We start from the raw sequence: 12,451 nt of genomic DNA on the forward strand, positions 1-12,451 counted from the left end.
AGGTGTGTTTGCAAACATGAAAGCAAGACCGTCTTTAGGCATATGCAGCATACACGGCGGGGTAGGGCACCCGAAAATTTGGGGCACCACGGGGACAGCAGGTAAGAGCAGGTCAGCTCCTGCACACCCAGCATATGCTTTAGTCGCATTATGCAAGGGCCGTATTCACAGAGCTGAATGTACCAGCACGGTCCATTCTGCCTGAGGGAGAGGGCACGGGGGGCTGGTCTCCGTGACTCTCCACTGCCATGATGCGGCCTGGGGGCCTTGGTATCCTCTGCTGCCTCTTCCCTGCCCCCGCCCCCCCTGCTGCCACTTTGTCTGCATACAAAGCTCTGTGTATGTCAGCAAGGGGCGGGGTGAGTTCTTCTGGGGTTCTGTGGGTGGGGGGGCGCTGGCTGTGCCCCAAGTCGGGCATAAGGGCACCAGTTTAATTCTACTGCGTAGGGCCCCCTATAATCTAAGGATGTCTCTGGATGCAGGGGTTGGGCGTGAGGTTTTTAGCAGAAACTTGTAGCTTTTGCTGCACCCCCGCACGTGGGGCGAGGAGAGGAGCTTGTCCCCACTCAAGCACCCAGGGGGCCAAGGGCTTTCCTGGGGCCTGACTCATGGTTGCTTAATAAGTGGGTCTTTGCCCCCCGAGGCTCCAGGGCTGCTGTCCCGGTGCCTCCCCCGGGCGCGGGACCGGGGCTCTGCGTCCCCCACCGGCCGAGGGGAAGAGGCTGGCTCGAACCTTTGCTCCCCCCGGCCGTGCAGCAGGCACGTGCCCCGCGAGCACCTGCGGCTGGAGGGGAGCCGGGCAGCGGCACAGCTGTGGCCAATCAGGAGCGGGCTTGGCCTCGGCCCCTCCTACCCAATCCAGAGGTGAGCCCGCCCGCTGGGCGGCAGGCCGCGGCCAATGGGGGCGCCGCGAGGGCGTGGGCTGAGGCGACGGGGCCCGAGTGGGCGGAGCCGAGCTGGGGGCCGAGGCGCCGCGCGCCCCAGAGACCCTAGGAGCGGCGGCGGCGGCGCGCGGGCCCGGGGCTGGCTGAGGAGACCCTGCGGCCGCCATGGGGGGCTGCTGCGGGCGGAGGCGGCGCCGGCTGGGCGCGTTACTGCTCCTGCTGCTGCTGCTCGGGGGGCTGCTGCTCCGCAGGTGAGACCGGCCGGGGCCCCTCCCTCCCCCACGGGACACGCCCCTTCCCACCCTCTCCCCCCGGCACTTCTCCTCCAGCCCGGCCCCTCCCCCTCGGCCTGGTCCTCCCCCAGGGGACACGCCCCCTCTGACCCTGCCCTCCCCTCCCCCGGACTCCTTTTTCTCCAGTCTGCTCCCTGGGGGCCTCTCCCCCTCGGCCTGGTCCCCCCCGGGGGACACCCACTCGACCCTGCACCCCCTCCCCCCGGACTCCTTTTTCTCCAGCCTGCTCCCCCGGGGGCCCCTCCTTCTTCTCTGGGGCCCCTCCTCCTCGGCCTGGTCCTCCCCCAGGGGACACGCCCCCTCTGACCCTGCCCTCCCCTCCCCCGGACTCCTTTTTCTCCAGCCTGCTTCCCCGGGGGCCCCTCCCCCTCGGCCTGGTGTCCTCCCGGGGGACACCCACTCGACCCTGCACCCCCTCTCCCCCCGGACTCCTTTTTCTCCAGCCTGCTCCCCCGGGGGCCCCTCCTTCTTCTCTGGGGCCCCTCCTCCTCGGCCTGGTCCCCCCCCGTGGGACACGCCCCCTCCGACCCTGCTCCCCCCCCCCCACCCACCCACCCTCGGACTCCTTTTTCTCCAGTCTGCTCCCTGGGGGCCTCTCCCCCTCGGCCTGGTCCCCCCCGGGGGACACCCACTCGACCCTGCACCCCCTCCCCCCGGACTCCTTTTTCTCCAGCCTGCTCCCCCGGGGGCCCCTCCTCCTTCTCTGGGGCCCCTCCTGCTCAGCCTGGTCCCCCCCCCCCGTGGGACACGCCCCCTCTGACCCTGCTCTCCCCCCCACACCCCCGCCGGGACTCCTTTTTCTCCAGTCTGCTCCCTGGGGGCTCCTCTCCCTCGGCCTGGTTCCCCCCCCCCCCCCCCGTGGGACAAGCCCCTCTGACCCTGCCCCCCCCCCCCCGGACTCCTTTTTCTCCAGCCTGCTCTTCCGGGGGCCGTCGGCCCAGCCCCACGCCCGGCCCGGCCCCCAGGGGACACCTTCTCTCCCGGGGCACACGCCCCCTCCGGCCTGCCCCTTTCTCCCCGGGGACACTCCTCCCGGGCCTCATCCCCTCCAAGCCTGCCCTGCCGGGGACATCCCTTCTGGACACACGCGTGCTCCCCGTCCCCCGACGGCCCAGGCCCGAGCCTGCCCCCGGACCATTTCTCCCACCCCAGAGCCCTGTCCCCCAGGATTTTCCCTTGGGGCACCCCCACGACTCTCTCCCTGCAGGGTCCTGACTCCCCTGTTCCTCTCAGCCTGTCCTGCCCCTGGGATCCACGCCCCAAGGCACCTGCCTGCCCTCAGCCCACCCCACTTCTAGTGCCTTGCCCATCCGCAGGGCCCTATCCCCTGGGACCCTCCCCCTGTGCAGACCCGCAGGGGTTCCCAGTCAAGTCACAATCTACTTGCGCTTGTGTTGGAAGCGGCTCTAGGGCCTGCACCCGCCCCCTTTTCCCCCAACGCATTCTTCGACGTGGAAGTTGTTCTCTTCCCCCTGAAAGACCCCTGGAACAATATGGGGAACTGTCTGGCTGACTACATGGGGAGAGCGAAACTGACTATACAAAGTGCTGGGGGATCCACAGAACAGATGCAACAGACAAAAATGCACTCCCCCTGCTCCCTGCCTGGAATTGTTGCTCCTAAAAAAAGTTTTCAGCCAGAAGAGAGAGATTGTTTTTCAAGTATCTTCTTGGGATTCCCACTATGTTTCTGTGCAGCCTTTAAACATGCCCCTCTGCTTGATAACCAAGCATGCTGATGCATTGGTCTAATGTGAGTTTGCCAGTGAAGAGAATCAGGATTGTTGTTTTGCATGCGTCTCATCACTGTTGGTCCGCTTCTTTTCTTCCTGATACTCTTTGTCAACTATGCTGTTTCTGCTCCTTCAGGTTCGCTTGCTGCTGGATTTATTCTCTTCTGGGAAGGATTTAAACAGCTGTTCTTAGCCTTATCAGGATAGTCCTTCTCTGCTGAGCAATAGGGCCCTGAGGTCACTGAGGTCGTTTGTTTTATGACTCCTTTTAGCTTACTGTATTGGGTCAAGATTCATTGCACTTTAAGTGAAATTGATCTGTACTGGTTTGTCCCTAAGGGATACCGTTAAGGAATACTGAAACGAATGCTGTCAGGTTAAATTCATGTAATAGGCTTCTTTAGCTGGGTTACTAATAGCACTGGAAATCATTAAATCTGTAGGTATGTCAGCTTTGAACCTGTTCATTTACTGCATTTCTCTAAGCTTGGGCAGTGAATGTAGACTGGCCAGTTGTAACCTATGCGTTTAGTTGGTTCCATTTCATGTCTCCCTCAAACCTGCTGTACCTGTCCTTAGGTTTCAAACACTGTAGGGGGGATGCTATTCCTCCAAAAGTAAACTTTTCAATGGAAAGTTTAATAACAAATATATTGCACTGTGTAGCTGTTTAAATATTCTCAATTTGGAGCCAAAACTGACTTCACATGTCCATTTAATCCTTAACCCATTCATGATTACTATAGCTCAGCAGCAGCATTCAAACGATTCATATGCGTGTGAACGGAGGCACAAAGCTGTACATTAGATGTAGCAATGAATTCAAGTGAAGTACTGATAATTAAGTTACAAAAAGACACATCTGAATATTTCAAGATGGGAGGCTATAGGGTGCTGTGCAGTTGGGAGGGACTGGAACTCTTGGACCTTTTCACCTGGTTTGGGTTAGCAGAGCCTGAAAGTTACCACCGTCTGCCTGTGTGCAGTGAGTTTGACTGGTCTCAGTTAATTTTTCACAGCAAAAATGTCCCTATCTCAGAATATTGTTGCAGTTGATACTAATTACCCGACAATTCCTTGCCCTCCAATCTCAACAGAGCGACCAAGGACTGAATGGGACCATTTGGGCAGAACTCCTCTTTCCCCCTACAAGTGGTCTGTTCATTCAGAGTGTATTTATGTTAGTGGGGCAGCTTGCCCTATCAGTGCTGGTTTTTTACCTGTCTGTTGAATGAATAGATGATTCTAGGACTGTCATTCCAGCCTCCTCTAATTAGCACTAATACTCCGGGTATGCCAGTTGCTGCTTGCCACTGGGTAAGCTTGCAGGTGTAATGCAGCATCGCACTTAAAAGGCAATCATCTTCTGTTATCATTGTTGAGTAATATTTCTGCTTAAAGGTCTACCTCTCCTCTGTGTTAACTTGACTCCCATTAACCTTAGTGAACGATTGCATTCAGATGAAGAATAGGATTCCTTTAATGTGGAAACATTTCCAAACTTCATGCTCCCTCCTGACTGCTTTAAAAAAAAAAAAATCTTCTCCTGATTCATAAGAGCTCAGACCTGATAAAACTGAAGCAACATCTTCTTTTATCAGAATGCATAGAGAGAAACGGCACCACTCAGAATCCATCACTGACACCGAGCATTCATCTGGTGCGGGAAGCATGAGAGAGTAATGCCCCAACCAGATAGAAATGATTTAAAAGCTTTAAATAAATGTTACACGTAATATATAGCAATTCCTTGTCTATCATAAAAAGTAATGGATAAGGAAAGACCAGTTGCCAGCACTATAAATCAGTTTCTGTGGTAAGCTTACGTTATCCCCATCGACCTTGGCTCTTGGAGGGTTTACTAAAATCGCTGAAGCTCTTTGATGGATGACATGCATTTACGAATCAATCACTCTCTGTCCTGGACCTAACACATCTTTGAAACTGCCAGGGGTATCTCTTGCTTTTTCATATCAGGGCTCTGTCTTTTTATTTGTGATTTTGGGCATATCCTGCTTATTCTGGGATTGATTATACCAACGCTGCTTTGAGTAGTACCTTGAGACCAATGGAATTACAGGTGGAGTAACATACTGCTCAGCATGAATAAGAGTTGGGCTTTATCTAACTTTCCATTTAGCCAAGTATTAGGCCCTTTCTTCCCCGCACTCGTCTGTCATGGGCCAAACTTTATCCCTTATGTCACTCCCACTAAAGCCAAAGAAGTTACACTACAGATTAATTCGACACTGTGTTTTTCAGATCATGTCCTTTCTGATATTAAAGCCCTGTACTGGGTGAGTGGATTTTGTATTTCATTGAGAGCTACAACATAACTGTGAAATAGTGTCCCAAGGGAAATTCGTGGGAGGCTCTTTACTGAGGTTATTAGAACGTAGGCTGTACAAAGCACTGGTGAATATACTCAGGCTTAGGAGGATGCTCTTAGAACATATAAACATTTCAGGTTTTTAATGGCCAGATTTTTCAAGGGCTGTTTTGTGCTCCTAAATCCATATTAGGAGTTAAATTGAATGTGGCCTGATTTTCAAAGCTGGTGAGAACCTTTATCTTCCATTCACTTCATTGGGAGCAGGATTGTTCCATAGCCACTCCTGTTTTTATGCCGTGGTTTGTATTCTGAGCAGAAACCTCATGAACTGTAATACCTGGTGAAAGCATCCAGGTCTCTTCCTTGAGCAGTGTTGGTTTTTTTTGTTTTTTTTTTTGAACGTGTCTTAGGAGTCCAGTGTGTTTCTTGATTGTCCCTCCACTATTCAGTTGAAAATAAGCTGTTATAAAACTTGAGATGCTGGATCAGAAAATAGAACTCTTCCCAGTGGGGCAAGATCTCTGTCACAACGAGAGATGATAAGCAGCATGTTGAAGTTGCGGTTGCTAGCTTTGGCCATCCTCTATGGGGGGAAGCCCAGAATGAATAGAACTTGGATTTTGTGGAGTCCTCTGTAGCAGGAATGAGCAGGGTTTAAAGTTGTTCCAAAAAATCCCCGCCCCCCCAAGTGTGCCCTTCAGTGCTGCCTTGTGCAAATAGCCTCAACTACAGCCCCCCACACTACTTTGTTTTTTTCATATTAGAAATATCAGATCTTGATTTCCCTGTTCTTGCCGGGAGGTAAAGAGCTGGACAGGGATCACAATAATGCAGTAGACTGAAACCTGAGCTATATTTCATGCCCTTAATTGAGGCACAATGGGGACATTTAGCCAGTTTTTGGCTGTTCTGGATTTGTTTTTGACAATTCTTAACATAAACCAACTACAGTAGAGCCTCAGAGTTATGAACAACTTGGGAATGGAGGTTGTTCATAATTCTGAAACGTTCGTAACTCGTAACAAACGTTATGGGCAGGGTGGATTTGATTTAAATCATGATTTAAATCTCTAGTCAGGAAGACTCTATTTAATCATGGATTTCTACATAAAAGTGCATTCTTATTGGTTGTTATAACCTTAATACGTATTCTTCACAACACAGCAATAGATGTCGGTTTCATTTTAAGAAGGTACACACTATAGATTTTTTAAGTGATTTATTTTGAAAACTTTTCAGATTAGTTTTACAGCTGTATCAGAAAATGAATGATTGTTTGGTTATTTCATTTACCAAAGGTAATTGAAGCAGATATTTATGAAGTCATTGGGAGGTGAACGATCTCCAGTTCAATAGGTTAATCATTAATATTTGGAGGATTTTCTTGTCATGCTGTATTTGGAGGATAACATCACCAGACAGACATTTAAATTGTTTTATTTAACTAAAACAACAATGGTGTGTATTCGGGGTTTTTTTCTTCAACAGCAAACCTATAATATTTTAACAAAACAAGCATATGAATTTTTTAATTTAGTTAAACATTCAAGTTTTTTAAAATCAGGTTTGTTTTTGTTAAAATTGTTTTTAACTAAAATAGTTAAATGAAATATTTTTAAAAAACAAAACAAAAATTAAATCGACAGTGTCAGCCAGGTCAACTTAAAATATTGGCTTCTGCAGCTAACTCAGTTGTCTTCACCTTCATTTTCCTGTTTGTTCATAACATGGAAAAGAAAAACAAGCTTTCCTGCTTTTTCAGGTCCCAAACGATTTCTCAATTTGGAATGAATTTGGTATAAAATTTTGAATGAATTTGAATAAAACAGCTATTTTCCTGCATTTTTTTCAAGGCCACAGAATTGGTGATGGGTGTTCTTTCAAAAGTGTACAACTGAACATTGACTCAATACAGCTTTGAAAAATGCTGCTTTTCCTTTATTTTTTGAGTAGTTTACATTTAACACAGTTTTGTACTGTATTTGCTTTTGATGTTGTTGTCTCTGCTGCTGCCTGATTGTGTACTTCTGGTTCCAACTGAGGTGTGTGGTTGACTGGTGAGTTTGTAATTTTGGTGTTTGTAACTCCGAGGTTCTATTGTACAATCACCTCCCTGTCCCCTGTAGTTGTTTGAATTTCACCTTAAACCTTATAAAGCAAGAGCAATAAAGACCAATTTTCCCAAGCCAGTCTCTCATCCTCAGATCTAAATTCTGAGGAACCTGGATCTGGTTTCCCAGTCTTCAGAGTGCAGGCTTATCTCTGATTGTTGCCCTTGCTTTAAAACAACTGTTTATTTTTTGTTCTGGTTGCTAAAAGAGCTGTGACCAGTGAATTCACTTGACACTTTTCAAGCTACTGGAATTCTCCTACATGGCCTGCAAGTGATCCCAGAAAGGAAGGGCTATGAATACTTCCATCCAAAGGTGCAGAAAGGTGAAAATCGTAGCTTCAATGCTTGTAAACTTGACTAAGGAGAGACTAGCTACAGATTAATTTGTCTTAACTTCCAGTGCAGTCTGCTGCAATATTCATAAGCCACTTAACTGCTTTGGAGAGGGGGTGTGGGGTGAAGCCTAGCCAAGAAGCTGATCCCAGCACAGCAGAGAGGAAGTGGTTAAAGGGAGACAGGAGCAGGAGAGTGATCTGAGGGGAGAAGGAAAAGAAAGTTTCCAAAGAGAAGCCAGAGCTTTCAGCTCAGTAGAGGAAAGAAACCAATCTTTAAAACCAGAGAGATCTCTCATCAACCGCCAAAGGAAAGCTATGGAATTTCAGCTGAAGATAACAGGATGTGGCAGGCTCCACAGAATCAGATAGATAGAAGCTTGTTCTGTAGGACTGAAATACACCCTGCGTGCTTAGGGTTGGGTGTGGATTTCAAAGGCTGCTATCTCCAGGTGTATCTGTCCCAAAGGAAATCATTGCACCTACTTCTGCATGTGAGGCCTCCTGTGGGGCAGAGGGGGTTTCCACCAACCCTTCCTGGGGAGATGCACTGGAGGGGATAGCTTTAAGTCAGGATAGGTGCTCAACAGAAACCTAGTTGGCAGAGTATGGCCAGTGGATGAGCTTATCTGACTCATTTCTTTCCATCTGGCTGCTCTGGCCAGGCTGGCTTCCTGTATTCTGGTCTACTTTGTGCTTCCCATCGCCATGGGAGGGTCCTGCATGCTGATGTATGCAGGTGTAAGCCAGGAGCAACTCTAGCCCAGAAATGGAGTCCAAACCCAAATTCCTTATCCTAATGTATCAGAATACTAGCTGAGGATCAGAACTTTGTGCCCCAGGCCCCTTCTAAGCTTCTCCCCAACCACTACCACCAAGCTGTAAAATTGGATGTTGCTATTTCAGTGTTCACTTTTTTAAAAAAAAATTGAAAGCTACAAGAGGTTGCGTTAATTCCTAACAAAACTGTCATTCAATCAGCCAGTGTCCTGTTCTGCAGACAGATCTGGAGCCTTTTATTATGCATCTATTTTGATTTTTTGGGAACACTACCATCCAATTGGCCACATACAGATAAGTTAATTATAGACATTAAGGCCAGAAGGAACTACCAGATCATCTGGTCTGACCTCTGCACATCACGACCCAGCTACCCCTGCATTGAGCCCAGTAACCTCGATTAGACCAAAGTATTACAGCACTCTGGAAACTAAACTGTTCTGTGCCACAGGTAGAGAATACGAGGGATTGGGGTTCACAAGTGTCCAAAGCACCTGCAATGGCAGGGATTGATTCTGAGAGACCCAGATGAACCTAGCAAGCAACCCACACCCTATGCTGCAGAGGAAAATGGGTGTGTGTGTGGGGGAGGCACAAAACAAAACCCCTCCCATCACCTCTGCCAATCTGGGGGAAAATTATTTTTTGGCCCTGAGCATGTGAGCAAAACCCACCAGCCAAGCATAAGAGAGAGAATTCCCTGTACTACCTCAGTGTACAGGCCACCCTTCCTGGTGTCCGATCTCCACCTGTAGCCATGTCTGATGTTTCAGAAGAAGGATTTAAAAAAAAAAAAGACCCAGAATATGTCAGTGAGGAAAAATTTCCTTCGTGACCCGTGCTTAATTTGTAAAGAAAGAGGTGTCAGGGATCAAGCAATTTTTTTTACTTTCATAACTGATATGGCAAGCCCAGAAGTGCCGGCGCTATGAACTGTCAAGCCTAGAGGTGCTGTGGCTCAGCGCTGGCAAGCCCTGGCACAAATCAAGCACTGTTTCTGACCCTTGCAGGTGTCCAGCTGAAGAACTAAAGCATGAGATGCAGGACATAAGAGAGGACCGGAAAAGAGCCCTTGGGCCACTGAACCCAAATTCCTGCTGTCACAGTAAACCACATCATACCATACCACTCATAAACTTACTTCTATCTTAAAACTAAGTAGGTTTTTTGCAGGCACTACTTTTGGGAGGCTGTTCTAGAACCTTATTCCTCTGGTGGTTAGAAAACTTCTTCTAATTTCCAACCTACATGTTTTGTTTTTGTTTTGTTTTTTTTTTTAAACAAGTCACTTTATTGGATGTAAGGTGTTACAAACACAAAGAAACAAAGGTGTAATTTTTTGGTACAGAATGACATTATCCAACAGTAGATGCATGCACTGCTGGGCAGCAAGCTAAGAGACCTACTGAAACCCATCTGTGGCCTATGCTGAGGCTTTAGTTCTCACTATCACTGTCCCCCAGGGTGTGTTTGTCAAAGAGGTACTCTGCCATCCCATATTTGGGTGCCCCCATCTTGCGCAGGTTGGTCACATGCTCACCCAGTTCTTTGATGGCCTTCGCCTGCTCATCCAGGTAGTGGGTTTCAATGAAGTCACACAAATGAGGGACATTCTTGTCAGTTGCTGGCTTGTGCAGATCAGGGAGTGACGGGTTCACATTCTTTTCCATGTATTCACAGGCAGATTTTACTCATTTCTTCTAGTGTCAACTTTCTCCTTTAACTTAAATAGCTCTTCTCCATCCCCAGTGTTTACACACCGGATATATTTGTGAAGAGCAATCATATCACCTGTCAGCCTTCTTTTGGTTAGGCTAACCAAGCCAAGCTCTTTTAGTCTCCTCTCATAAGATGGGTTTTCCATTCCCCTGATCATCTTTGTTAGTTTTCTTTGAATATGGAAATAAGTTCTTTGACAATTCACATTTTTAGGGAGGGGAGTGGTCACTTTTCTTCATGGGAATGGAGAGCCCAAATTAATGTAGCTGTGTGGAGAGAAATGATTCTACCTAGAATCGCTTCCCAGTGAGCTGAACCCTGGAAACGTGTTTTGTTTTACAGATCATTGTGAATGGCTCTATTTATTTATTTATGTAGGCAAGTCTGCCAAACACAGTGGCTTTGTATGATTACAAAGCATTTGGATGGCCGGCACTGTAGGAAGATACATAGATACTGCAGTAACAAGGGTTATAGGAAAGCCACAAGAGCAGTATTGTAGTTATCTAGATCTACATTTTCAAGAGAGGTCACTGATTTTGAATGCCAAGCTTGTGGCACTTTAGGCCCTGACTTTCAGAGGCGCTGAGTGCCTACAGCCTCCATTGCTTTTAAAATGGAGTGATGGGTGGCCACTGTTTCTGAAATTGAGACCAAAGATGTCTCATGTTAGGCACCCGCAAGTCAATGGCTACTCTGAGAAACATGAGCCTAAGTCCTGAGTGCAGCCAATGCTAGTGAAATCCTTTCTCAAGCTGCCAGTTTATCAGCCTTGAGGATGAACCCAGTCTACCTCCCTTTGAAAATGATTTCTTTCATATACAGTTGCATTGTGGAACAGAAGCAAATCTGGGGAATGCTGGGTATGACTACTGAGCTGTCTGATCCTTTTGGCATACTGGTCCAGCTTTAGATCTTCAGTGAACAGTAGATGTGAAGGTGATTAATTCTTCACACTTTGGTCTCTGGCTCTGTTCACTTGCATATATGGATTGGATCTGTATCTCTGATCCTGTTTGCCTGCATGTGGGCTGTCTTTTGATGTGACCATCTCAGATACTTCATGCTTGCTCCTCTTTTACTGTTATATGGGCTATTGTTCCTTTACTAGAGTGTAGATCCATTATTGTTCACAAACGTACGGATTCTATGAATAACAGTGGTTTCTGACCCGTGGCCTGTCACATTCTCTGTTGTTCAGTTTTATTACTTTTTTTTTTAATGATTCAACAATAAATCCACTTGGTGTTCAATAGCTAAAGACAGCAGTGTCTAATTCAGGCTTCCTTTTCCAGGTATTACGCAGGCTTGCTGTTCGTTCCAGAGGCCTGTGAGAATGCTGTGCTACAGAGGTACTGTCTGTGCTTGCCAGCCAGCCCTTGCAATGCATTGGAAGTCTTAGATTTAGCTCCCTTGTAGTGGCCTTGTCTTGTGTTCCAGGAGAACTAATCACTGCAGATCCCCTATGTGCAATCCCATGTAAGCCATGTGTTCTGAAATGTCCTCTTTACCTTCTGCCAGCGTCCTCTAGTTAAAACTTGACTCTTACTGTAGAAGACTACTAGAGGCTTAGCTAGTACCACCTCTAAATGTGACCTTTCTTTCTAACGCGTGGGTTCTTACTCAGCTCAGAATGGGAGCTATGTCTTGTATCTGACTGTGACCTTGTTTCACAGGAACAAACTGCCATTGTGCTTCTGGGCTGGGTTTGAAGTTATGGAATTCGAGTGGGCTGAAAAAGGCAACATGCCCACCTCTCATTAGAAAGTCAATGGATATAAATTCTTTATAGTGACCTTTGAGAACTACTCATTTGAATCCTGCAGTAGGCAATTGCACTGGAACTCCTAGAAGAAGTGGCTGAGGTGGAGAAGCACTTCTGGGTGGTGTCTGGTCTTGCTTGAGGGTTACTGGATTGAGGCCTGGTAGATTAGAAGGCCGTGCTAATGAGTACAATATGGCTGCTTCTATGAACGAATCAACTTGAAGGGAAGTCAGATATAATTGTGACCATCTAAGCAGATAATTTATTTAAAAGGCTTGTGAATGTGATGTCTTCTGTTTTCTGCATTGGGTGTTTCTGATGATGTATGGCAGGATTAGAACAGGGAAGAACATCATTGTCTGAGTCTTCTTGGCCACCTGCTGAAATGTCAGGTTTTTTAGATATTAATGCAGAAAAATGAGCGAGATTTTCCTGACTTGAAGCTGCCTGAGGTAGAAGAACAGGGCACAAGCTCATCTGTCTCAGTATCTCCTTATCTT

The 12,451-nt window shown here is 47.7% G+C and overlaps 1 protein-coding gene across 1 annotated transcript in view; it reads left to right on the top strand.

Moving 5' to 3' along the window:
* Positions 1-1,018: 1,018 nt before the first annotated feature.
* The window catches only part of LOC144278420 (beta-galactosidase-1-like protein 2), a 49,968-nt gene continuing 38,535 nt past the window's right edge, over positions 1,019-12,451 (top strand). The window contains exon 1 of the mRNA XM_077839697.1: positions 1,019-1,135. Within this exon, the coding sequence (XP_077695823.1) occupies positions 1,050-1,135 (86 nt within the window). The 5' untranslated portion in view covers positions 1,019-1,049. The remainder of the gene's footprint in view (positions 1,136-12,451) is intronic.

The sequence above is a fragment of the Eretmochelys imbricata genome, chromosome 22 (genome assembly GCF_965152235.1).
Source record: "Eretmochelys imbricata isolate rEreImb1 chromosome 22, rEreImb1.hap1, whole genome shotgun sequence".
NCBI classification, from domain to species: Eukaryota; Metazoa; Chordata; order Testudines; family Cheloniidae; genus Eretmochelys; species Eretmochelys imbricata.